Source organism: Dromaius novaehollandiae, chromosome Z, assembly GCF_036370855.1.
Source record: "Dromaius novaehollandiae isolate bDroNov1 chromosome Z, bDroNov1.hap1, whole genome shotgun sequence".
Classification (NCBI taxonomy): Eukaryota; Metazoa; Chordata; class Aves; order Casuariiformes; family Dromaiidae; genus Dromaius; species Dromaius novaehollandiae.
In genome coordinates this window covers 16,452,376-16,477,314 of record NC_088132.1, presented here as the reverse complement: position 1 = coordinate 16,477,314, position 24,939 = coordinate 16,452,376, and the positions used below count along the sequence as shown (strand labels likewise).

At 51.9% G+C, this 24,939-nt stretch overlaps 1 protein-coding gene across 1 annotated transcript; it reads right to left on the bottom strand.

Moving 5' to 3' along the window:
- Positions 1–8,301: 8,301 nt before the first annotated feature.
- LOC135324881 (uncharacterized) lies at positions 8,302–13,490 on the bottom strand. The gene is made up of 9 exons (XM_064501910.1): positions 12,365–13,490; positions 11,911–11,975; positions 11,320–11,360; positions 10,978–11,074; positions 10,508–10,592; positions 9,866–9,981; positions 9,107–9,274; positions 8,668–8,757; positions 8,302–8,459 (listed from the first exon to the last, which is right to left on the bottom strand). Exons 1-9 carry the CDS (start codon positions 12,724–12,726, stop codon positions 8,302–8,304), a joined length of 1,182 nt encoding a protein of 393 aa, XP_064357980.1. The 5' UTR covers positions 12,727–13,490.
- Positions 13,491–24,939: the final 11,449 nt, after the last annotated feature.

The window sequence follows — 24,939 nt, the reverse complement described above, 5'->3', positions numbered from 1 at the left end:
TTTCACAGCCCGACCCTGACTAGAGGCTTAGCTTTATCCTCTCCTGGTTCAGCATGTTACCAGCACTTAAGCAGCTGGCTAAGAACAGCTGATCACTTACAGTTTTGCACAATGTTACACAGCCTTTCCTGTCCGCAGCTCTAGCTTTTGGGGTTTTCCTAGGAACGGTGACACAAAAGACCTTTGTTTTTACTTGGCCATAAAGACGCGTTGGGGGAATGAATCACCTGGAGATAAGGAAGCTGTGGATGACTCTGATGGTAACAAGAGTTTGATTTCACGTGCAGTGTCAGACAACGTTCACAGGCCAAGGGTAGCAGTGACAGGAGTTGGGGACAACATCCCTTGGTTCAAGTAGTGAAAGTGCAGTAAAATCCTTGGCGGACTGCACATAATTTGTCTCTGTGTTGCTGTTGATGCGCAAGGCTGATCTGCAATGATCTTGCTCACACAGCAACAGTGCCTGACACACTGTCCCACACAGCTGCGGTTCAGCTGTCGGCCCCACGGCTGGCGTTATTTCCCCCTCCCCTCCAGCAGGACAGGGCGAGCCAGTGGAGCAGGCAAAGGCACTCACCAAAGCTTTTGGAACAATTTCACCAGTGGGGGAAAGGCAGGAGGCAGACACACAGACTGCAAAAAATATCTAAAAGAAAAAATAATCTAGTCTTCATTGTTCCACCCTATTCCGGCATACACAGCGGAAGAAAAGGTAAACCTGCCGTCTCCCTAGGTGATTGCACTACACCCATTACTGCCACATAGAGCTCCCAGGGTGTCAGGGCACCTAACTGTGTCACTGCAAGCGCAATGGGCAGACAGGCATATGTGGATAAGATTAATGTGGGAACTGGTCTTGTGTTCAGGTGAGCAATCTGCTCTCCTGGGTGCTGAGAAGTATTAGGCTCACCTGCCAGAAGTTCAGCCTGCTTTTGCCTCTAGCAGGTCCCTCAACGAGGAAGAAGCTGCAGCAGTGTTTGTCACCACCTCTTCCTTCAGGACTTCCCCCGAAAGACTGCCCGCTGCTTGCAGGATGTCCTCGCAGAGCAGAAGGGAGGGACACATGGAGAGGCCACCGTGGAGAAGGTTTGTGCCAGCCCTGCATTATGAAAGCAAAAACCCAAAGAAAACAATCTATCTATCTTTGGAAAGACCAGTGTGCTGGGCGCATTCTTCCTTCCCCCAACGCAAGTATAACGTATAACGTCTCCCACTCTTTGTGCAAAATGGATACAGAAAGAGTCTCTACTGGAATATGAGGAAGAGAGTAAAGATTAGCTGACTAGCTACCAGGGAGGACATCAGAGTGCACTAGTCACTGTGGGAGCAGACCCTTCTTAAGCAGCTTAATTGCTCTGAGGAGTGAAGAACATTTTTAATTCCTACACTGAATATTCAGTAAATATCTAATCACTACTTGAAAAACTATGAGACGTGCCTTTCTCAGATCCTAACCTTGCTTAGTATGAACTGACCGCTATGAAAAGGACAGAAATTCATCATCTGCAGCCAATGTTTACATGTTCTTATGGCTGTGGTTTTAATTCATAACATGTATGCAATGGCTGTCAGAAAAAATGTACATGAATTGAAATAAGGGTTAGAGTACTGACAATGAATCTGAAATTCAGTGCTCGTTCTCCCTGCGGGACACTCAGTCTAGAAAATGGCTGTTAACTTGATGCCCACTGTCTGGCATGACTTTCCTTCCTGAGGTACTCTCACTTACTATGTCCAGTACCTACAGGGCACATCATCTCTACTCATATTTTCACAGAGTCACAGAATCACAAAAGGGTTGTGTTGTCAGGGACCTCTGGCAATCACCTAGTCCAGGCCCCATGCTCCAGCAGGGTCACCTAGATCACGTTGCCCAGGACTGTGTCCAGACGACTTCTGAAGATCTCCGAGGATGGAGACTCCACAATCTCTCTGGGCAACCTGTTCCAGTGCTCAGACACCCCACAGTGAAGAGGTTTTTCCCTTTTCCTTATGTTTAGACGAAATGTCTTGTGTTTCAGTTTGTGCCCATTGCCTCTCGTCCTGTCACTGGGCACCGAGAAGATTTTGGCCCAACCCTCTTTACACCAGCCCTTCAGATATTTGTGTACACTGGTAAGATCCTCCCTCAGCCATGTCTTCCCCAGGCAGAACAGGCCCAGACCTCTCAGCCTTTCCTCACAGGAGAGATGCTCCAGTCCCTTCATCATCTTCCTGGCCTGTCACTGGACCCACTCCAGTAGCTCCATGTCTCTCTTACGCTGGAGAGCATGAGGCCATGTTTGCAGAACTGGACACAGTACTCCAGACGTGGCCTCACCAGGGCCAAGCAGAGAGGAGGATCACATCCCTAAACCTGCTGGCAACTTTCTATTTCCTCCTCTTTATGCTCCATGCTGTGTGCATTTTGCTCTCTCTTGGTCATCATATACCTTGCTCTGTAACATCATCAGGCAGAGCCAAACGGCCCAGTCTTTATGCAGAAGCAGAACTCTAAGGATGTTTCTCTCACTTAACAGCAAGCCACCCCTTTTCCGTCATTACCTCGGGATGTTATGCTGGCATCATCTTTCCTGTGAAGTGTAAAGCCAGTTTTCCTCCCTTCTTTTCACAGGTCTTCCGATGTTGCATCAAAAGACTCAGTGATCATGTGGCTGTATTCAGCACACATAAACGCCTGCTTACCCAGCTTGTGCTTAGGCAAAATCCCCATCTAAAAAGCTTCCAGGAGACTTGTAATATTGACTCCTGTCCCGCCGAGAGGCTGCCAGTGAGGGTGTGACACACACGGGGTCTGCACTCATACATTAGATGCACTCCTCTGAAGCTTTGGAAAAAGGTGACTCACAAGGTCTGCTTTTCAATCGGAGCGTGAGTGCCGAAGCAGCCTTACAACCTACATTCCCCAGTGTTTTCTCTTAGGCCGGAAAGTCATAAAGTCTCTCTAAAGCACTACACAGTTACTTCTTCAGGCTCGACTTTAACTAGACCACTTGCAATTTAGCACAGTTGAATTCAGACACAAATTTTGCCTGAATTGGCATAATAGCGCATGCCATACTGCCCCGTGTGATTAGTAGAAAGTGGGTGGCATCTTCCTCTTCTAGCAGCAGCTGCTGTGCAGAGCAGCAGTGGGCAGTGACATCCCCGCTGAGGAACAGCCACAGGCAACACTGCTCCTTCCAAAGCCTGGAGAGATCCTGGATGACAGTCAGCATAAACGGCTGATGACACTCTGAAAGAAGCACTGACATTTCCACCAACAGCCAGCTACCAGGAAAAATCCTGCCCATGTAGTAGAAAGGAAAGTGGTAGAAAGGAAGACTTCTCAGTGACCGTAACTGCAAGTGCATTTTCTCCATGGCTGTAACGTAGTTCAGAAACGTTGATGGCCTGATCTTCTTTACACGATAATAGCACAGGGACATTCCTTACATCCAGGCAAGATTATGAAACAAAATGTTTTACAAGGTAGGGCAGAGCCACGGCGGCATGAAGCGAGACTGCTCTCTGAGCTCTCTGTACACCTGTGTTTTTGCCAGCTACCCACAGAACTCAAGTTTGCCTCACTGAAATAACTTTCAGAGATGTGAATTGCCACCAATTGGGGATCTACGTGTTTATCCTGAGGTAGGGCTTGTTCCATGTGTGAGTACGGTTTTGTTGGATCATTTCAGCCAAAATAATGGTTACTTCACAAAAACGAAAATAGCACTAAAGAGAAGGAAAATGCTTAAGGCAAGAATGTCGCAGTGGAGACACTGCCTGAAGGGAGAAAAATGCAGCCCACTCCAGGACCTCGCAGCCACCTTCCTGTTTTCCACAAGAGCGGTGAAGGTGACGTGGTCAGGCGACGCCAAGCGCCAAGGAAGCTGCCCTTGAGAAAGGCGGCTGAAGGAGAGAAGAGGATACAACTGACACGGCCCCAAACAAGGCACTCAGCGAGCTGAGGAAGCCTCATGTTGTATGGGCCTGTATCTTACCGTGTTCGCCCAGCAAGGCTCTCTGATGTCTTTCTCCCATCCGGCCGTAGGGCACGATGACTCCTGCAGGAATCTGGTATCGAGGCTGTCTTGGTGTTGAGCTGGGGCTCTGAGCAAGCCAGTGCCGGTTTCCCAGACCTTAAGGTTGGGCTGGGGGCCGCGTGCCGAGGCAGGGCCACGCGATCATCGGTGGCTCTTTGGGCCTCTTTATTTCTACGCCATCGATGCTCCTGGCAGGTGTAAGGAAATATTGGGACACGGCACTTAACGACGGTGTAGCAGTGTCCACGCAGAAAAGCAAGGCCCCCGCGCCGCCGGCCCCCCGGGCGCTCCGCGGGCACCGCCGCCCCGCGCCGCCCCTCCCCCGCGCGCAGCCGCCCTGAGAGACGTTGAGGCGCCCTAACGGCCGGCGCGGGCGTGAGCGGGGGGTGGCGGCGAGGCCGGTCTGCGCCGGGGGAAGCCGGTCTGCGCCGGGGGAAGCCGGTCTGCGGTGGCTCCGCGCCAGCGCCTGGCCCGAAACAGGGTTTCGGGGGCTGATCGGTGGCAGCTGCCGCCCCTCCGCTCCCGCGGGCTGGCAGAGAGCAGCGGCGGCCCCGGGGGCTGCGCGGCTGGTCCGGCCCCTGCCTCGTCCTGCAGAGAGGGGCGGGCACCCAAATACCTGCGGTGTCTTTGAGCTTCTCTGCCTGCTGCGCTGTCATCAACAGTCCAGCACTCAGGGAAGCTCTGTGAAAGGCAGAGGAAGTCTTTAGAAGGACTCCCTGCGTTTTGGACCAAATTCAATTTTGCAAGAAGCTCTGGGTCTGTCACATTTTCAGTATTTCCAGGAGGTGAAAGAACTGAAGCCCTTGTAAAAATGGCTTAGTTGCACTGCATGTCATCATAAAATGCCCTTTCCTTAATATAGCCTGAGGAACGTTTGCAACAGACCAGCAGTCCACAAACCCTCTGTCATTCGGCTTACACATTTATTCTTTCTTAACGACCCCTGGGAAATTACTTTTTGGCTTCTTAATTAATTTAGTTTGGAGGAGGAATATCACGTTCATGAATAAAGGAGAGTATCACCATTTTGAAGGCAGAAATACATTGGGACTTTTCAGAAGAGTGTGCGAGAGTGTCGCGGCCCAAAGGGAGGCATTTAGGACGACCTCCCTCCCCTTGGGACCAGCGACCAAGTTTGTGATGCTCTTGGACTGAATTAAGCTGAAATGACACCAGCCAACCAGTTTTATGATTTATTAATACAAAAGACAAGGCATGTGGCTAAATATGATAACTCGATGGTGATTACTTTAACTAGATAAACAAGTCCTGTGCCGCATGATTTGAACAGATTTGAATGTTCACCAAAAGAGAGGAGAGAGAGGGAGGGAGATATGACCACCCGTGGATCCAGCGGCGTCCCGTTGGTCCTCTTCACCCTGGGTGTCTTGGAAACATTTGGAGCCAAATCAAGGCAAATTAAATAAATTGTAATGACACGTGTGCAGTAATTACAGCCCGAGCTGGGTGCCTCCAAAGAGGGACCCTGAACAAAGAAATCCCTGGACAATTATAACTTTCCAATCTAAGCTCTCCACCCCTCACGCGGTAATTCAGACCAATAGTAATATTCAGGTCTGGGGTCTCCTGCTCCCTATTGGGTCTCATTGCTGTCCCTAGGCAGGCTGTTTATCTTTACTGTTGCAATTTCTGCTGACAGGTGTGTCTTCATTCCTCGGGTCCCACCTGTGGTCTCTCCAGGTCCTGGCAAGGAGGTGGTAATTCCAGCAATTAAGAGTTAGCACTGCCCCAGCAGTGAAAGTAGCTGTTATCTCCCAAGGTCCTGACGAGGGGGAGATAGTCCAGACCCCCCTAATTAACACTGTTTCAGCAGTGAGAGGAGGCTTTGTTTCCCAGGGTGCTGGCGCCCAAGCAGGCCTTATTTCAAAGCCTTGACATCCTCCGTTTTGGAGTGCGAAGCACAGGAATGCAGACTGCCTGTAACTCCCTCATCTTTCCAGCCTGCACCAGCTCTGGGGCCCTTTCTCACTGACCTAGGAGTGCGGCCTAAGGCTTCAGCAAATTTAGCTACTCATGCTAAGCAAGTTTTATAGAAGTGGTGCTAAGCGGCAATAATTTACAGTCCAGGTCCCAAAGTCTCTGCCCGATTGTGGTCTGGTTCGGCGCAGGCTCGGTGTGTCCCGGGTGGTCGCAGGGAGACCATTTTGGGGGTCGCAGCAGCTCAGTCCTGTTTCTGCTGGGAACAGATGGCTAGTTTGGGGTTATGGCTTGCTTGCACCTTCTGTACTAAGAAATGTTTAAGGGAAAAGTTCACTCATCTGTCCGCCACACAATGCTGTGAGCTTTCTCAGTGAATTCAAGTCTTAGCATTGGCTCTGTGCCAGACGCTTAGCTCATTTAGGAGGATTTCCAAGGCCGTTTCACAGGAGGTAAGATTTCCTCCTGTTGTAGGTCTTATTTTGGGGTCGTTGCTTTGTTGGTCTTTTTTTCTTTCTTTCTTTTTTTTTTTTTTTTGAAAGAGTGATCCATGCCCTGTCTGGAGACATTTGCTTGACACCTTGTTTTTTAAGCAGCTAAGAGAAGCAGAGTTTAACAGAGGTCCACCTGAACTGGTGGTGTTTTACATGTGCATTGTGTTTGTGCCTTGAAGTGAGCATGGCGCTCACTGCCTGCATGTCTGCTGCTCAGTGGTGCCTGAAAAGCCTCCATTTTGTATTTTGGAACTGCAGGGGCATTGGAATAGCAAAGGATCCAGTGCTAAAGCCTTGCTGATAAAGCCCTTGACACTCTCCCCTTTGCCTTTTACAGGGTCCATACGCACAGCAGCAGAGCTCTAGCACTTCTGCCACAACCGCCATGCACGTAACAAGGGAGAGGCTGGTGGGGTCTGGGGTGCCGGGGGCAGCAGGCAGAGCGTCAGCCTCTGGAGGCTGAGAACAGGCCCCGTTGCCTTGGCAGGAGGAGGCACAAATGAAGTGATGGTGGCCTCGAGCGTCCGGCTCTGTAGGGAGCCTCGGCACCGATGGCCCTCAAAGCAGCTCTGCTCAGCACATGCTTCCCCAAGGGGCCTGCAGCGGCTGTGCAGGCATGCCACGCTTTGTTGTGAGAGGAATGCAGAGTTGGCATTTCAGGGGGTTTCGTAGAGCAGCCCAAGGGGCGACCTCAATGATGCAGGTTTTCACTGGCTACGCAAGACGTTCACCCGCTCCCAACACAAAGCTCGCAGTCTTCCCTGACTGCTGTTGTGCTGCTGATCCCAGCATCTCGCCTGGCCTGTTTACGTGCCCTAGCTGACTACGACAATGGACGCTTCTTCAGTGTCGTCCTCGCTCAGTCAAGAGGCAGCTGCAGAAGAGAGAGTGGCATGGCCGAAGGTTCCCATGCCTTCTGCACCGCATGCAGCTGAGGAGCCCCAAGGCCCTGCTGAGAGCCTGGCGCTGGGGGAAGCACAGAAACAAGGGGGAGGTGTTTCAACCCAGGCTGCTTTGCCGTATCGAGGTCTCCTTGTAGAGGTGCTCTGTGCCGCGCTGTGCACAAGCCTGCCCCTTTGCTCCCCAAGTCTGGCGCCTCTTCTGGCTGTCTTTTGCCAAGCTGGAGGAGCCGGGCTAGGCTTGCTGGGAGAGGCGGGGCATTTGCTTGCCCAGCATGGTTTGGTGCTTTCTGAGAGGGGTGGAGGGGAGAAGGGGGAGCAGGGTGACGGGGCCAGGAGCATGATGCGGAAGAAGCGTGAAGGCTATCCGAGCACGGCACAGGGCTCCCCTCAAGCAGAAGCTCTGTCGAGTGCCAGCCACAGCAGTCCAGCTTCTTTGCACTGGCTAAAGCAGCAGCTGGCACTGATGACATGGTCCCTCTCTGCAAGCAGGGACTGAAAGGGTCCTTCTGTGCGGGCTGGGGTGCCTAGGCCTTCCGGGACCCCGAGCATGCCCTTACCTGCTCCTGCCGCTGCTGCAGCCCTGCTGTTACCCGCAGCCAGCGGCTTCCCGGGCTGCCTCTGCTCCGGGACTGCCATTAACAGGGGCTGCCATCACCCCAGGCCTTGCCGTTATCCCGGCTCTAGAGCTATCCACTGACGTGCTGCTCTCCCGGGCTGCTGTGTCAAATAAGGGCCGTGCTGTTACCCTGGAGCATGGCGTTACCTCGCGTGCCATTTTCCCACCCTGCTGTTGCCCTGGGTCCGTGACAGTAGCCCCGGTCCTGCCGCTACCCCGGGTCGGGTGCTCCCTCGGCAGCTGCCGTTACCCCAGGCCTCCGGTTACAGTGCACCCTGCCATGTCCCTGGGCCTGCCTTTGCTTGTTTTCCTCTTTTTATTTCTTATTAAGAAGAGGTCTCCTCATGTCTTCGGGTTGCGGAGAGGAGGTCTGGCTCGCCACCTTCCCGTGAACCTGCACGCGGTAAATGCAGGTGAACTCCGTGTTTCCCCAGTTGCTCCGCACAAAAAGTTTTATGTATTGAAAGGGTCTGGAAAGCTCCTGCTGTAAAGAAATCATGGGAAGAAGAAAGATGGTTAGTGGGGTGCAAAGAGCAAGAGCAGAAGGCAGGGATGTCCCTCTGCCAGCCGTGGCCCTGCTAAGGGCAGGCCCCTCTGCCCCCCCAGGCAGGGACTGCGAACGCTCTTTCTGCCCCGGCACTAGGGCAAATGCGCGTTCCTGCCTGGCCTTTGCCCACACGCACTGCCTGTACCTTGAGAGGGAAGGTCTGCATGGCCTCTTTTTCCACGTCGTACATGAATGTCCCAAGGAGAGTTTCTTCTTCCGCCTCCTCGTCCACTCCCTCCGAGACAAAGCACAAGGGTCAGGCTGCCCCCGAGGATGGGGAGAGGCACCCGCTGGATCAGGACCTGTTACCCACCCACCCTCTGCCATGGCTTGAGCAGTAGTCAAGCGCAGGTTACGGTGAAGCAGGGCCTCCTCCTGGAGGGTGGATCGACTGCCCTGAGATGCGTGGCCAGAAAGCACTGAGCAGCTCTTGAGAAGGAGAAAACCCCCACGTGCCTTGACATGTCCTCCTGGGGCAGTGCTCCCGAGAGAGCAAGGCCCAAACCTCCGAGCAGGCACAAAGACAAGGGAGCGCCTGTTCTGGCTTCTCCCCAGGGCCACCTCCCAGCGCAGCAGAGACTTACCGAGACAGTGAAATGTCGGGGGGCGCTGCTGACGGTCCCGGACGGAGAGACTGCTTTGTAGATGTGCTGCACGGTGACAGCGGTTGGCTGGATGGGTGCAGGCATCCGAATGACCACCTGCCCCCGAGACCCTTGGAAAGGCCAGCACTGTCCGGGAGTCACGTCTGGCTGAAAGCAGAAAAGAACCAGAGTGGCTGGTGAGGGAGGGACGGGGACACCACCACTACTCGCGTAACTGGAAGACAGGCACCGGTTTGTCTACAGGTTGTTCTGCTCATAAACGAACAGCATGTGAGGGAACAGACAGAAGTGCACGCCTGTCGTTGCTGCCCCATGAAGGGGCCTCTCAGTGCTCCTGAGAAGAGGAAAGTCTGCATTAGGACACATCTGAGCCCCCACATCTGAGCCCGGGTGCTGGAGCAAAAAAAATCTCTCTGTGCGCAGGGGCTCTGTGCAGGTCCCCCTGCCAAGCCATCTGAGAAGGGAGAATCAGGGAGGAGGGAGGGAAACTGGGTCACCACAGAGAAACAGCTGCACCCAGCTGTGACCAGGTGTTGTGGGCAGCAGGTAGCAGTTCAGTTCAGGTCCCCTCCTGAAGGGAAGCCCTAGCCTTCTGGGAAGCCAAGCCCAGTGTTACTCGTCAGGTGTCAGTGGTGTGGGGCTGAGCGGCAGCTCTGGAGTGAAGGGAGAGCCGCTGGGGCTTGCTGCTGGCTTCACAGGAAGGCGTGAGGTCCAAGTGGATGGCTGGTGCTGTGGTACCTGCAGAATTGTTTGTGGAGGGTTTGCAGCAGAGCAGAGCAACCACAGAGCCCTGCAGAGCCCATGCTCTGGCCCCTCGTAGCTCTTGGACGTTCTCCGGATGTCGATGGTGGCACCTGTAAGGAAGACACGAGCTGACCGCCAGAGGCCGCAGACTAGAGAAGCTGATGCTTGGGGTGTTTCTAACGCTGCCCGCCAGCCCCAGCGCCTGTGACTCCCACACTGCACGCTGCCATGTCGGAGGTGCCCGGCTGTTGAGGGAAGGGGGTGCTGTGACCCACCCTGTGCCAGGGGACTGCTTGAACGACCCCGTGTGAATGACAGCAGGCTGAAGCTGAGGTCTTGCTGTGTCGACAGCAAGGGACACTCATTTCTGGTCCAGAGGAGAGCTCAGTGGAGAGGAAGAGCGCCTCTCCGTCAGCACAGAAACGTCTGTAGGGGCAGCGCCGGAGGCACCGGCAAGAGGCTCGAGGGCAGGACTGGGGTGGGTCTGAGAGAGCCCCTCTGGCAGTCTTGCTCTTGGAGCCCACGATGCCCCTGGAGCTTCCGGCGCTTGGGTGAGCAGAGTCTGGAGCGCAGCCTGCCTTTGCGAGTGCTCTGCGCAAGCTGCGTGCGCTGAGCCTTGCCCTGCTGGGTTCATACCTGAGCTTCTGAGGGCCCTGTCGGACATGTGGGCATAGTCCTGCAGAGCGGTCTCGGGCATTGCCTCTCTCAGCTGCTGAACTTCCTAGGAAAGACATGAATGAACAGTGTCTGTCCCCTGCAGCATGCTGCTGGCAGCTGCTGCCTGCCGGTCTACAGGCAGCAGGGCGCTCCTCTGGCTGCGGCTGTGGGCAGCATCTGCAGAGGAGCTGGGAGGGGACTTGGGGACTCAGGAGAGCCCAGCTGCCTGGGCCGCTGCCTAGCAGCAGCCATTTCCCAGGAATGATCCCTCCCGCCACATGCTGACCAAGTGCTGAACTCAGAGACACACGCCCGAGAGAAACGGCCCCCTCCTCCATGTCTGAGAAGAGCCGAGGAGGAGGAGGCAGCCCAGAAGAGACAGAAGAGACGCCCCCATTGGATGCTGGGGGGTGCTGCTCCAAGGCCTCTTTCACCAAACGCAGGATCACCTTCTTCACACTGCTGATCTCGGCACTCAGGCGAGCCACCTGCTCCCACAGAAGCTGCGTCTTGTGGACTTGCTGCCTCAACAAAGCAAGCGAGTTCCTGCAGAGAGCGGGACAGCAGGTCTTGTGAGGGACTGCCCAGCCCCTGCTGGGAGCCTCCGCACTCACACAGGACAAGAGGCGTGTGCCTTGTGCGCCCTTTCCATTCCCTGTGTTGGGAATGCTTCCCTTCCCCCCACCCTGGCACGCCAGGGAGCCTTGGACATGACGCAAGCAAGTGCAGCTAGCATGGGGTGGCCCACGCTACTGTGCGCAATCAGCTGCAGGTCAGGAAATGTCTCTTACTGCAAGGGGTTCGTCTCCACTGCAGACTGCTCTGGCAGCTCCTGAAAGGGAAAGGCTCTCCATGAGCATGCCCTCGCAGAGCTGCCCGGGCTTCCCAGAGGAGGTTTCCCCCTTTCCCAGAGGGAGACCCAACAGAAGTTGCTGCTTGGGATGCCTTTGGATGGAAGCGGAGGATTCTGTGGTTTCTGCCACCACCATCAGCAAAAGGCACCTTTGCAGGAGCGTCCTGTCCCACAACAGCAGTCACTGACCTGTGGTGCTTCCCCGGCCCGTAATGTCCCCACTGACAGCCAGCCCCAGCAGTAGACAGCAGCTGTAATGCACATCAGCAGGAGGCCGTTAGTTTCCTAGGATTTCTAGGTGTTGCTGTAGTCATGCTACATGGAGTCCATGCTGTCTCCCGCCAGAGCTGGGTGGCCCCAGCTCAGCGGAGGATGTGCACAAGTGCTGCAGAGATGCCTGGTGGCCTTCCCCCAGGCCTCCGGGTGTGTCGAGCCATGCTCCCAGGCGTGCTTGGTGCCCCGGAGGTAGTTGGTACCCCCCAGTGCTGGCATCCAGCAGAGCTGTGCTACTGCTGGCAGCTGTGCTCACCAAGAGTGGCAGAGATGCAGAAGAGGACTTTCCAGAGCCTTTTTTTCTTCTGGGGCATCTTTTGCCTAGAAAAGAGGCAATGCTGTTGTTACCAGAGCTGCAAGCTTTGGGCAAGCCCATTCACAGTGAGCACGTTGCCGTCAAAGCGGAAAAGCAGCCGTTTTGGAAGTCTGCTGCTGCCAGAAAGCTGCCAGGGCAGACTCCAAAAGGCACATGGTTTCTGTCAGCACCGTTCTCCACCCCGGGCAGAGCTTCCTGCAAGCAAGTGCCCCAAGAGCGCCTTCAGAAGAGGCATGAAAATCATCGAGGGAAGCAAACAGATCTAGCAAGTGAAAAGAGAACATAGGGGTTGAGGTGTGCTTGCTGTCCCTTTCGCTCTGAAAGCAGGCCTGTTCCCACTGGAGATCACAGAGACCTTTATGTTTTTGTGGTGGGGGCCGGGGAAGGTACTCACATGGCGGAGACACAGGTGCTGATGAGTCTCCGCAGGAAGATAATGGCCATCGCCAGGTAACAAGTGATGCGGGAGATGATCCCTGGGCAAAGAAACCAGTGGCAAGTGAGGTCTCGCTCCTGTGGTCCCTCCTGCGGGACTGCCAGGAGTTTCAGCTCCCCGTGGGAGGGACGCACTGAGCCCCTCGTGCTGCCTCCACAGGCAGGGTCAGTGCCGTGGCCGTGCCTTGGAGCAGGGCCACACCGGGGAGCCGAGGAGCCGTCCCCTGCAGCCACTGCTGCCGCAGCGCGGCCGGTCAGGTTTTGGTAGCGTGTCCCACGGGTACCACAGCACCCCACAACAACAGGGAAAGTAGAGGTCATTGCATCATAGTCACGTGATTGCTCTAAACCCCTCTCTGCGACTGTGATTTTGTGATTTTGCGGTTTCTGCGGGGTGGTAAGGCCTGGGCGAGCCAGGCTGGGTGGGTGCAAAAGTGGAGCCTCTCTGCATGTAACGCGAAGCAGCAGCGTAGCCGAGATGGCCGAGGGATGGGCTCGCCCTGAGGGTCTCCGCGGTGTGGCACTTACCAGCGTTGTTCCTGGCGCGGTGGCTGCTGTTAGTGGGCGCCTTACTGGCGACGTTGAGGCCGGCCCCGGCCACCTGGGCCTCCAGCACCACCTCGGAGTCCCGCTCGGCAGAGGCTGCCGGCGTCTCTGGGCGGCGCCATTGCCGCTGGGGAGCCCGTCTCCTCGCCATTGCTGGGAGGAAACAAGTGCTCAGCTCCCGGCCTCCCTTCCACACACACGCTTTTTGCCCGATTGGGCAAAAAGCCACAGAGCACCCCGAAAGGAGCGGGCCTGCTGAGAGCAATGAGCCGTGAGACCACGGCGAGCTCCCTGCAGCAGGCTGCGGGCGTCCACAGCCCTGCGGGGCAATAAGGGATGTGCAGCTGTGACCTCACAGAAGCCCGTGAGGTGGCGCGAGGCGTGATGTGATGTCACAGCAGAACATGCTCATCCACCACCTTCCCGGGGAGGCCCAGCCCAGTCATCCCTTATTAACAGCATCACTAATATTTCCATGTTCATCTTTACCAGAGCTGTTGTGAGATTTTTCTTCCTGCCGTTTTTGGATTTCTCCATTAACTTCAGCATTGAGCTGTTGAGAAGTCCATGTCCAGCATGCAGGAGTCAGGAACCGGCCTGATCATAGCTCCCTGTGCCGCCTCCTTGCCCTCACCAGCAGTGTCCCCAGTGCAAGACAATGCCAGATCTACGGGGTGATTGACAGCACAAACATGTCCAGGCTTTTCCCCCCAGCTGCAGCCTCCTTACGAGCCCGGCACATTGCCGCAAGACTGTGGGTGTGGAAGCGGCCCCATATGCCAAACACACTGTGCCTTTTTCTGTGCACTGTTTGCAATGATCAACAAATGAGCGACCTCAACAAACACGTGACCCTTAACAGTCAGCTTCTCCCTCCTGCTTTTCCAGGAGCTGTCTAGATACTCTGAGAGCAGTTATCAGGGTGTATTAATGGTTACTTCGGTCTTTGAAGTGACAGCATACTGCTGGCTTTGTGTCTCCACTGTATGCTTCTGCCCATGGAGATAGCTACCTTTGGGCTCTGGCTGAATTTTCTGGCCTCAGAAATTTATACCTCCCATCTAGGTAATGTCCTGCTTTTCCCCACAACTTCAGGTAGGCCTGTATGTCATGGCCTTTTGTGGGACAGAGATTTGATGGGAAAAGGACACAGGAGTTGTGCCAGGTGGTGGCTTCCCTTGCGACACCGACCCAAGAGATTGCCTTGACCTTGTGAACCTTTCATGGAGTCTTTGTCTGTCAGTGCATTTCTGTCTTCTCACTGGGTGCCTCGTTTCTGAGTAGGCACATAGAGGCCACATCCCACCTCCGGCAGTGGAGGGCTGGGACCTCCCCAAGGACACATCTACATCTGCCCCAGCCAGCCCTATTTCATCTCCGTGGTGTCCCTGTTGTGCTGACAGGTCCCACGACTCATCAACTCTGTGTGATTAACTGTGCCAGTGGCAGAGGGCAGAGGACGCTGTGTGTCTGCAGGGCTGCCCAGCCACAGCCGACCCCCCAGCACTGATTTGCAATGAGCTTGGCAGCCTGAGATATGAGCATTAGCTCAGGAATAGGGTAACGCATTCAATCTCAGTTTCTCAATATTACACCTCTGTAGAACTTTGTAGGGCCCATCATTCATGTCTCTTGATAGTAGGAATGCTGGAGAACTTTTTCCTTTTCACACTTAAGCCTCCTGTGGTCCCAGATTGCCTAATATTCCTGCTGGAAGTGTCTCTACAGTGGCAAAGCTCTGCAGTCCTAACCAAAATGAAGCTTTGGAAGCAAAGTGCCACAAGAGGGAGCAGAGCTGGCCCAGGGGATACTCCTTGCCTGAGAACTTTGACATTGCTTTCAGCAGGGCTAGGATTTTGTGTTAGCGTCTGTGAGACCATATTTTCTAATTTACTTCTGCTGTTGGCCAGGCACCTCGTCCCGACTGTCCGAGACATCAGTAGCCCAGACACTGAAGCTGCCATGCACAAAGCTGAGAGCTATGGACTCCCTGGCCTCCTAGCACTTTTTCCCTTGTCATCGTGCAGCATCTTTTGCGCGTGTGTGTATCCTAAGCCTGCTGGTGTGCTGCAGGGTGGGTGCTCACTCGTCATGTTGTTTCTGCATATTAGACATTGCCTTCGTAGTGGGGCGAGAGTATTTCAGCCACAGCTGCACTGCTGCTTTCCAGCGCTGGCCAGCACTGCCGGGAGCTGCACCTTCCTGCCGGTCTCCATAGCTCACCCTGCCACCTCCCTCTCCTTGGAACAAAACCAGCTGAATCCTGGGCAAAACTGTCTGGACAAACTGGTACGTGCATTTCCTGCAAGGGCCAGGCAGAACTCTCCATGTCACGACGAGCGTGCCAGGCACCACAGAGTTGCTTCACTCCGCAAATGTGGCCAGTCAACGCGGCCAGCTTACGGTGACCCTCCCCTCCTCCGCAGGGATCACAACAATGTGTTTGGCCTCACTCGGGCCAGCAAAACCCACTGCTTTTACCTGCCTCCCCAGGCAATTTCTTTGCCGGTAGCTCTGATTTAACGTTGGACTCCAACTGTACATATGGGTGGGACGAAATGTCGGTGTCATTTTGCTGTAGCCAGAGCGCACACAAGGCAGGAGGCTTTGCACTGTGGCATTAACAGTGCCCTTGGTCTGAGAGCTACACACACGCTTCTCCTTCTGCCCCGTCACTTCAGTTAGCTGTTATCTGTTTATTAGTGCTCCTCAGCCAGAAGTCGCAGACCCATTTGATCCCAGTTTCCTCTTGTTAGGATCCAGAGGATCTCACCTGTGTGAAGCCACACGCCTGATCTTTATTCACTGCACAACTCCAGCACACAGGGGTGAGCGTGTGACTGCAGAAACAGCACAGCCAGAGCTACAGGCAGGGTTTGCCTCGAGTCAGTGTCACTCTCCACAAGATGTCACTGGTGTCAAATACAGGAATGGGTGAAAAATACACTTGGGCTTACCATTCTTTGGGGCACTGTGTTTGCAAAGCTGATTTAAGCAATATGCATCCTGTCAAATTCATCGCTGTCATGAAAGTCAGACACGTTTCTGTGAAAGCAATAGTTTCTTTCATGCATACAAGGGACTGGTGGTCCAACAACATGTCCATCAGTCTTTCTCAAATCTCGTCCACCAGTGCTACCAGCTTAGCAGGCCCAAATGATCATAAACTGTGAAAGCAGTTCTCCTCGTGTGTGCCTGCTGCTGGGTCCCCACACCGTGTGTTGATTACCCTGTTGCACTGAATAACTGTCATAAATGGAGCTACCAATTCCTAGAGACTCAAGCACAAGGTGAGAGGTCTTCACCGGCTAAGAGAGGAAAGAGGTTCCCACCAGCCCTCCGTGTGAAGCAGAAATGTTCACCTAAATATACTTGGTGTCTTTGACAACTTCCCTGGCCGGTGCTGGGAAGCAAAACACCAGCTTTTTTCCTGCAATGAATTGTGAGAGGACCAAAAGTGTTTCCAGAGTACTTTTTTGGCCTGGGTGTGAAACATGCTTTCCCCTAATGGCACATTTCAGCACATCCCACAAAGGTAACCGTTGACTCCTCAGGCAGCCCTCATGCAGAGCAGAGGTGGTGCTGTTCTCCCAAGGTTGCTGTTTTACTGGTGTGGACTTCCCTCTGTCTGGCTGGAAGTTCTTTGGGCAGCACGATCTGGTGAGGCAGTGGAAAATCTGCCACAGCCCTGCAGTGCTCCACATGGTCAGTCTGTCCCAAGCCCTGCTTCAGCATAGAGTGGCAGCAGCGGCCAGAGGTTTTGCTAAAATCAGTGACAGAGGCAGAAAAAGAATGCAAAACTTGCCAAATGCTAATCCCATCTCTGCATCAGTTCAGTCCGTCACCAGTCCCTCCCCTGTCCTTTCTTCCCAGGTAACAGCATTTCTACAAACTAGTCTTCTGAAAACCAGCTGTATCCTGCTTACATGAGCATGCATAGGCAGAACCACTCTCCCTTTTCTGCTGGTAAAACAATTCTGACTCAACTTGTAGCATTGACACAAGAGAGGTCTTTTCCTTCTTCCTTGCATTATCCTGGTTCCGGGAGAGCTTGCCAGGCTCTTAGGGAAGAAGAGCATTTCTTGTGTCACCAGGATTTACTAACCTGTCGAGGCAGCAGTAGTCCAAGTTCTGACTTGCGTATTTGGGAGGAAGCGAAGGGCAAGACTTCCTATTCACGTGGTGGAGGAGGTTTGATGGGGTACACTTCTTCTCAGTGGCAGACCGCCATCAGCAAGGAGCTCTCCAAGCCTCCCTGTGTGTCCAGACTGTCCTTCTTGCTTCTGACCTCGACAGGTGAAATGTTGATGCCTTATCTTCTGCTCTGAGATGGAGCACAGTGACAAGAAAGCAGGAAGCTACGAAATCAGTGAAAGATGAGGCCAAGGTACCAATAAACTCTCTAACCATAGAAAACATTAAAAGATGCAGGTGAATAAAAAAAAAAAAAAGAAGAAGGAGATCCCATCCATACATTCTGCAACAAATCTCAAGGAAGAAAGAAGACCTTGCCAGGCTTGTGCCATTTCTCATGAACTTTAACTAAAGAAAATACCGCAGCCATTGTTTGCTGAAAGAGTGGGTTCTTTGCTGATGTTTCTGATCTTCCTGAAGGAGAAGGAAAGACAGCAGGGGCCTGTGACATCCAGCTACTCCAAAGTCCAGCTTGTGTAAAGGAGAGAATGAGAAGCTTTGCTTCTTCCTGCAGAGGAAAAAGCCATCCCTCCTTTGCAAGTCAGTGCCCAGAATCACCGGAGAGTGGTTTTCCAGGTGCTGAGAGCTCACCAGTGCTGATTTGCTGGTCACTGGCAGGATTTTAAAGTCGGTGGCTTCATCTCACTTGCTTGGTCTCTGTCATGGAAGGAAAGTGTGCAGGGCCTCATGAGAGGTAGACTCCTCTGGCAGTTGATTTCCCAGCCCACCCCGGTCACTGAATGATGTCATATCTCTTGGCCTTGTCAACTCATTGGCTCAGCATTTCTAGGGGACTGGTCTGATGTCCAATAGAAAAGCTGTGAGAATACTGGCTGAGCACTACTGCGCTGATGAGAGGATGCGAGCGTGGAGGTCTTGGTGAGGTGATTTGCTGAGCACCATTCATGTAGTAGCTTCAGGTCAAGGCAGGTTGGCGTGTGCATGGTAATTGGCACAATAACTCTGCTGCCAGCCTGCTGCTGGGATGTCAAGTTGCAAGAGGTAATGTTGATACTGGCTTGAGACCCTAAATTGAGGGGCAAAGCAAAGTAGCAGGCTTGCTATGAAGCTCCTGACATCTTGCTGCGATTTAGGAGAAGATGCAGTAGATGCCCGCTTCTTGCCAAGTGATTTCTTTCAACCTTGGGTTGGCCCACTCTGCCCATTACGTTGACTTCCCTGCTTGCTTGGAAAAAAGGAAAAAGTCTTTTCTGAGAGAAACACAGTAATTACATGAATGTGCTTCTAGCAAACAGGAAATGTTATGCAGCGTTTTCTGAAAGACCCTTCCAACTAGTTCACTGTCATGTAAGATTCATGGGGAGGCAGAGACAGCACTTGTCACACTTGATATTTCTGTGTTCCTGGGCTGGTTTCAGCAAGGAACTACCTTCCCCTTGTTGCTTCTGTTGAATCCAGTCTCTTGGCTTTCTTTTTAACCTTTTCTTGTTTCTCCAATTTTAGCTTCAAGTGGAAATACTGACGTGACAGTTTTCTGGGTAGCCGCCATTCTTCCCAATGCTGTGAGCCTTCTCAGGGAATTCAGGTCTTAGCATTGGCTCTGTGCCAGATGCTTAGCTCATTTAGGAGGATTTCCAAGGCCGTTTCACAGGAGGTAAGATTTCCTCCTGTTGTAGGTCTTATTTTGGGGTCGTTGCTTTGTTGGTCTTTTTTTCTTTTCTTTCTTCTTTTTTTTGAAAGAGTGATCCATGCCATGTCTGAAGACATTCGCTTTTCGCTTGACACCTTGTTTTTTAAGCAGCTAAGAGAAGCAGAGTTTAACAGAGGTCCACCTGAACTGGTGGTGTTTTACATGTGCATTGTGTTTGTGCCTTGAAGTGAGCACGGCGCTCACTGCCTGCATGTCTGCTGCTCAGTGGTGCCTGAAAAGCCTCCATTTTGTATTTTGGAACTGCAGGGGCATTGGGATAGCAAAGGATCCAGTGCTAAAGCCTTGCTGATAAAGCCCTTGACACCCTCCCCTTTGCCTTTTACAGGGTCCATACGCACAGCAGCAGAGCTCTAGCACTTCTGCCACAACCGCCATGCACGTAACAAGGGAGAGGCTGGTGGGGTCTGGGGTGCCGGGGGCAGCAGGCAGAGCGTCAGCCTCTGGAGGCTGAGAACAGGCCCCGTTGCCTTGGCAGGAGGAGGCACAAATGAAGTGATGGTGGCCTCGAGCGTCCGGCTCTGTAGGGAGCCTCGGCACCGATGGCCCTCAAAGCAGCTCTGCTCAGCACATGCTTCCCCAAGGGGCCTGCAGCGGCTGTGCAGGCATGCCACGCTTTGTTGTGAGAGGAATGCAGAGTTGGCATTTCAGGGGGTTTCGTAGAGCAGCCCAAGGGGCGACCTCAATGATGCAGGTTTTCACTGGCTACGCAAGACGTTCACCCGCTCCCAACACAAAGCTCGCAGTCTTCCCTGACTGCTGTTGTGCTGCTGATCCCAGCATCTCACCTGGCCTGTTTACGTGCCCTAGCTGACTACGACAATGGACGCTTCTTCAGTGTCGTCCTCGCTCAGTCAAGAGGCAGCTGCAGAAGAGAGAGTGGCATGGCCGAAGGTTCCCATGCCTTCTGCACCGCATGCAGCTGAGGAGCCCCAAGGCCCTGCTGAGAGCCTGGTGCTGGGGGAAGCACAGAAACAAGGGGGAGGTGTTTCAACCCAGGCTGCTTCTGTGGTCTTTTTGCAGCTCAGTCGCTTCCAGCCATCAGGCTCATTGTTTCACAGCTGACTGGCTTTGAGCTTTCCCTACGTATACAGGGCAGCTGGAGCTCCTTCATATAAGGACAGGGTATGTCCTGTTTTATCTATAAAGATAATGGAGCATCTCCTGGGAGAAGATCAATTCTTGGAACTGCAACATGGGGAGAGAGCTCTGCCAAGGAGCCCGAAAGAAGACGACTGAGGAGCAGCAACAAAAACTGCTTCATTTTTCCAAACCCAGAGCTCCTGCTAAGCAGGGACAAGGCTGTAATCATAGCTCTCCAGATGGCCTTGTCAAACCTCAGGAGGCAAGACAGGAAATATTTCCAATCAAGAAATGCTTCCTAAAGTATCAGACTCTGCCTGCCCTTCTCAAGAGTTCAGATCTCAAAGTTGTGGGAAGTGTCTGAAAGGTAAGGAGAGGGAACAATAAACCCACAGGAGGCCAGGCCAGAGAGAAAGGCAAAAGGGAGACCAGGATAGAAGTTAAAGGACAGAAGAGCCAAGGCCAAGTGCAAAGCGAACTGGAAGAAAAACTAAGGGTTTCAGACACAAGGTGAAGGGAACTGTGTTGCAGCCAAGAAGGCCAAGAAGGTCAAGCCAGTAGTCACAAGAACAAAGCAGCATAGTCAGGTACTAGGCAAGAGGTGACCTATAAGGCAGAGCAATTCCCTCAGTCGGCTCAAATGTCTAACTGCCTATCGTTTACAAGTAGGCCCCCCAGGGCTTTTCAGTGAGAGAGTCCCTGAAGCCCAGACAGATGGAGCAAAAGGGGCAAGAGGAAGAAAAGCCACATGACTGTGGGCAAGAGTGTAAATGGGCTACAAGTAGGGCTTTCTGAAGCAAAGTGACTAAAGGCAATTATGATAACTGCAAAACAGGATAGGAAAATGTTAATAGCAAAATAATAGCCTTTCTCTGTCTTGAGAGTTCAGGAAGGCTTAGCGTGTAAGCCATTTACAAAGGTCAGTGTATCACTCAGTGCAGTGTAAAAGATGTGTTGTGCAACATGGTGCTGTGTGGTCAGCCTCACACCTTCCCTCCCTGATGGGTCCACAAATTGCCTGTACCCTTAGGAGAGGGAGGAGCTCTCTGTGTCTGAGAGACCTGAGGTCAAACAGGCTAGGTACTTTTCTGTTTTGTGATAAGGAAGTGAAGCCTGAGTGGGTTGACCTTGCAAAGTGTTCTGAGGTCTTACTGTGCAAGGCCTGGATGAGAACATCTGCGATAGCACACTCTTCTGAGATGAAAAGGTGGGAGGGGAGGGGAGAGGAGGAGAAAGGGAGAGGGAGAAGAACTGGGGATTGCGAGTTCCCATGGATTGGTCAGCTGTTGGCTTCCTCTGCATTTTGTCAGAGGGTGCTCCATGATAGGTGACTAGATGAAATGTGTTTCTACCCTCCCCACTCCAGTGCCAAAAGCTGCTTCTGAAGCGTCAAAATGCGCCCAAACTCCAGCATAGCCATTGGTGACCTGAAGTTGCTAGTTTCTGGGTGCTGCAGATTCTTAGCAGCTGTCACTGCCCCACAAAGGAGACCACCTGCATGCAGGCCAGAGACTGAAGAGTCATTGAGGAGAAACTAAACTCTGGAGACTTGCCAGGATTGAAAGCAGGGATCTGAATGATCACCTGTAAGGAAAAACACCAATATCAGTATAAACAACTAGATGACACATTCCCTCCCTGTGTCAAGTATGTTACCAGTATGTCACTAAGTTAGCCACACCTGAAAATGATTCATTTGGCACATACTCTTCCTGGGTGTTTGAGTGTTCATGATCACAAACAGCTGTTTTACCTGTAAACTGCCACAAGATGGCAAAACATTCCTAAGCATTGCTCCCAAGTCTGATTGCCAGCCCTCCAGGGTCCAGCTGTGCCTGCTGTAAAGAAGAAACCCTGACAGAACTTCTCCCACACTCTGATTAGACACTCCTTAACATTTAACCTGGTGTTCGGGTGGTTCTCCCAAAAGCCTCTAAAGATCAACAGTAGCTCACTGTCTTTGGTCCCTGGAAGATGGAGGTAGAGGGCACAACTGCTCACATCAGAGATGAAACCCCTGAAAGCATCCAGGCTGCTAACCAGGCCTTCATCCTTTATACAGTGACAGCAAGAAGGCAGAAAGAGAACCTGTGCTTACTGATGTAGTGTCATTATCTAATTAAAGAAAAGAGTGCAATATTTCTTCAGATGTTAAGAGAACAGAGTTGCGAAAGCTTCTTCTATGCCCTGGTCAGATTCTGTTTTCCCTCTTTACTCTTCCTTGCTGCCACCACAGCATCAAGCAGCAGTCAGTGCTGAGGGTCTAAGGAATACCCCAGAATACCAAAACTCAGCTCCAAGTCCTGCTGTACACTTGAAGCCATGATAGGATGATGACAGCTGCAATGAACAGCTTTATTCTCCCAGGTAATACAGATGTGAGAGCAAAGACTTTGTATACGTTAGGAAAAAATCTTTCAAGATGAGTGGGTAGGACACAGCTCGGAGCTTTTGTCTAGGCAGCTCACCCTTCTGCTTGCCTCTATTACTTGCCTAGTAATAGTAGTTTCTTAAAAACAGCGAAGATTAATATCATGTGCATCCAAAGCTTTTGAAACTGCTACCTCAACTGGAAAAGTCTCTGCATTGTGCCCTTAAAATCATCATAAATCATACACTGAAGAACTCCAGGTAACCAGAGAAATCCCAGAAGTCTGAATTTTAGATTCAGTTCAGTTTCTTACATTCCAGTAGACCTTTACTCTGAACCTTTTGTCCAGAACTCATAATGACCCATGCTCAAAACATATCTTCACTGTCTCGCAGCCAAGGCCATAAGGATCATTGTCCAGGGTCAAGCTCCTGATCCATGAATTGAAAGTGATTTAAAAAATATATGAATCTTTAGAAATAAGAGAATATAAGCTCAGCATATCATCAAGAGCAGCATTAAAAATTCACTTCATACGCAGTTTTGACATAAATTGTCTTATTTCTTAATAAGCTGAGCTGCTTCTCTCTGAAGATGCTGTTTAACACACTTATCTTTTGAATGAGATTAATCCTTGTATTACACCCAGAAAGTAGCTTCAGCTACTGTCTGTAACATGGCTACCTATTTTTCTGTTTCGCATTCTAAAGGAATGTCAAGGGAGACTCCAACTGTGCTGCAGATATGGATTTAGCTACACCCCCTTTAACATCATTGGCCTCAGTCCTTGTGCGCTGCTCTGAAAACTTACCCCTGAGGTTACAGCATAATAGAAGGAAAGCTCATACTTACTCAGGCTTGACTAAATTTGTTGTGCCTGTAGAAGCCAGCACAGATGATGAAAGGTGTTGCCGGCTAAATTGGACCTTTGACACAGCTGTGCTTGGCTGCTGAGCTCTTGAAGGGAAGGCAGTGTTGGTTTTAACTTTCAATTCCTCCTAAAGTACAGGTAATTAGTTTAAAAGCCCCTGCTAGATTTGTTCTGAGTTTTGATATTAGCAACTTTCAGCCCAACAATGGTTTTCACTCCAGAAAGCACATTGCTGTTTAGAAAGGGTGGCATGCTTGTTCCACTGTGCTTTATCCATCCTAAACCTGAGGGAGGAAACTCACCCGCTCCAGAAGAAAGGGAGTGGGACATACACATTTGTTGTCAATGAGCTGTCCCTTCCCACTTTACAGGAGCAGGTGCCTCTTCAGCATAGAGCTGGTGCAGTCTGTTGGAGTGGGGGATTATGCTGGCTTTTTTTTGTAGAAGTTACAGGCAGTCATTTTCTGAAGCAAAAAGTGCTGTGACCAGTTCAGAGTAGTTCTTTCCTTGGCTTCAGTCAAGCTGATGTAAGTGATGCAGGGAAGTCTGAGGCAAGAGAAATTCAGAGAAAAAGTAACTACTCCGGTTGGAGTAGTTAATTCTGCACTGGAACAAAGCACCAAGGACAGAGGAGATTCTCAGATTAATTGAGACCTTCAAAGACAGTCTGTAAGTCTTTCTAAAAGATCTGCTGTGACTCAGGGCAGAAATTGTGGGCTGTCTGCAGAAAAGATGATGTAAAGTTCACTGCTCTGTATTTTACAAGAATGCAGGTTACAGCAGCAAGTCCAACAGGAGGTTTGCGAGCCAAACCACATCTAGCTGAGAGACTTTTGTCAGAAGGAGAACGAGCAGTTGATTGTTTATGCAGGGAGTATCATCAGGAATTCTGTTTGCAGAGGAAGCAGGGCGAGCAGGACAAGATTGCAAACAGGGCAGAGGGTATGGAGAAGACAGACTGCACCAGCATGCACCCAGGTCTGAACTGTGTTGTGGATCTGCTCGCTCTGACCACTCAGATATGGCTCAGGTTGTGGGAGTCTCCTCCTGCCTTAAAATCTCTAAATTGTTCTGGCTGAGGATAGAAAAATATGGAAGACAAGAATCTTTCTGTACATGGCGGAGCGTGTCTCACCAGGCTAATTGTGTTCTGGTGCCTCTCCCCCTCCTTTTATTTTTTTGTAAAGAGAACTGCCCGCAGGAAACTGGATGAAGATGAGATCTTCTCTCCTGAAAGCCCCCGATGACTCGGACATGAAACAGTAGCATTTGCTGGAAAAAAAAGGTGGGGGAGAAAGGGACTTTCCTTTATGGGCCACTTTCCGTGGTATTTTTAGCTTCAGCTCTGTTTGGAGACCTTTGCTGTTAGACAAGATGGCAAGTGCTTTCTCAGATAACTACCTGTCAGAGATGGAAGCCTGACAATGCTATCACAACAAAAGCTGCACGTTCCCAGCTGGGCAAAATCTGATTTTGGCATAAGTAATACAGCCAAGCTAACAGAATATAGCATAGCATTTAGCATGGGCTGACAGGCAGCATTTGGGTCCAGAATCATGAGAGATTTTATGCTTAGATATTGCTAGGAGGTATGGAAGCTTTTGCCCCAGTGCAGTTATTACTCTACCTGCCTAGCATGTTTGTGATGTGTTGTAAGCACTGAACATATCACAGCTGGAGTTGGCAGGGACCTCCGGAGATCCTCTGGTCCAAGCGCCCTGCTCAAGCAGGGTCGACTACAGCAGGTTGCCCAGGACTATTTCCAGGTGGGTTTTGAACTTCTCCAAGGGTGGAGATTGC

Excerpts from the sequence above, each read along its gene's own strand:
- LOC135324881 (XM_064501910.1), bottom strand. The coding sequence starts at position 12,726 with ATGACCTCTACTTTCCCTGTTGTTGTGGGGTGCTGTGGTACCCGTGGG. Across the intron at positions 11,976-12,364 it reads AGCACCTGTGTCTCCGCCAT|GCAAAAGATGCCCCAGAAGA; the intron begins GTGAGTACCTTC and ends CCTCTTTTCTAG. Across the intron at positions 9,275-9,865 it reads CTCCACAAACAATTCTGCAG|CCAGACGTGACTCCCGGACA; the intron begins GTACCACAGCAC and ends TTCTGCTTTCAG.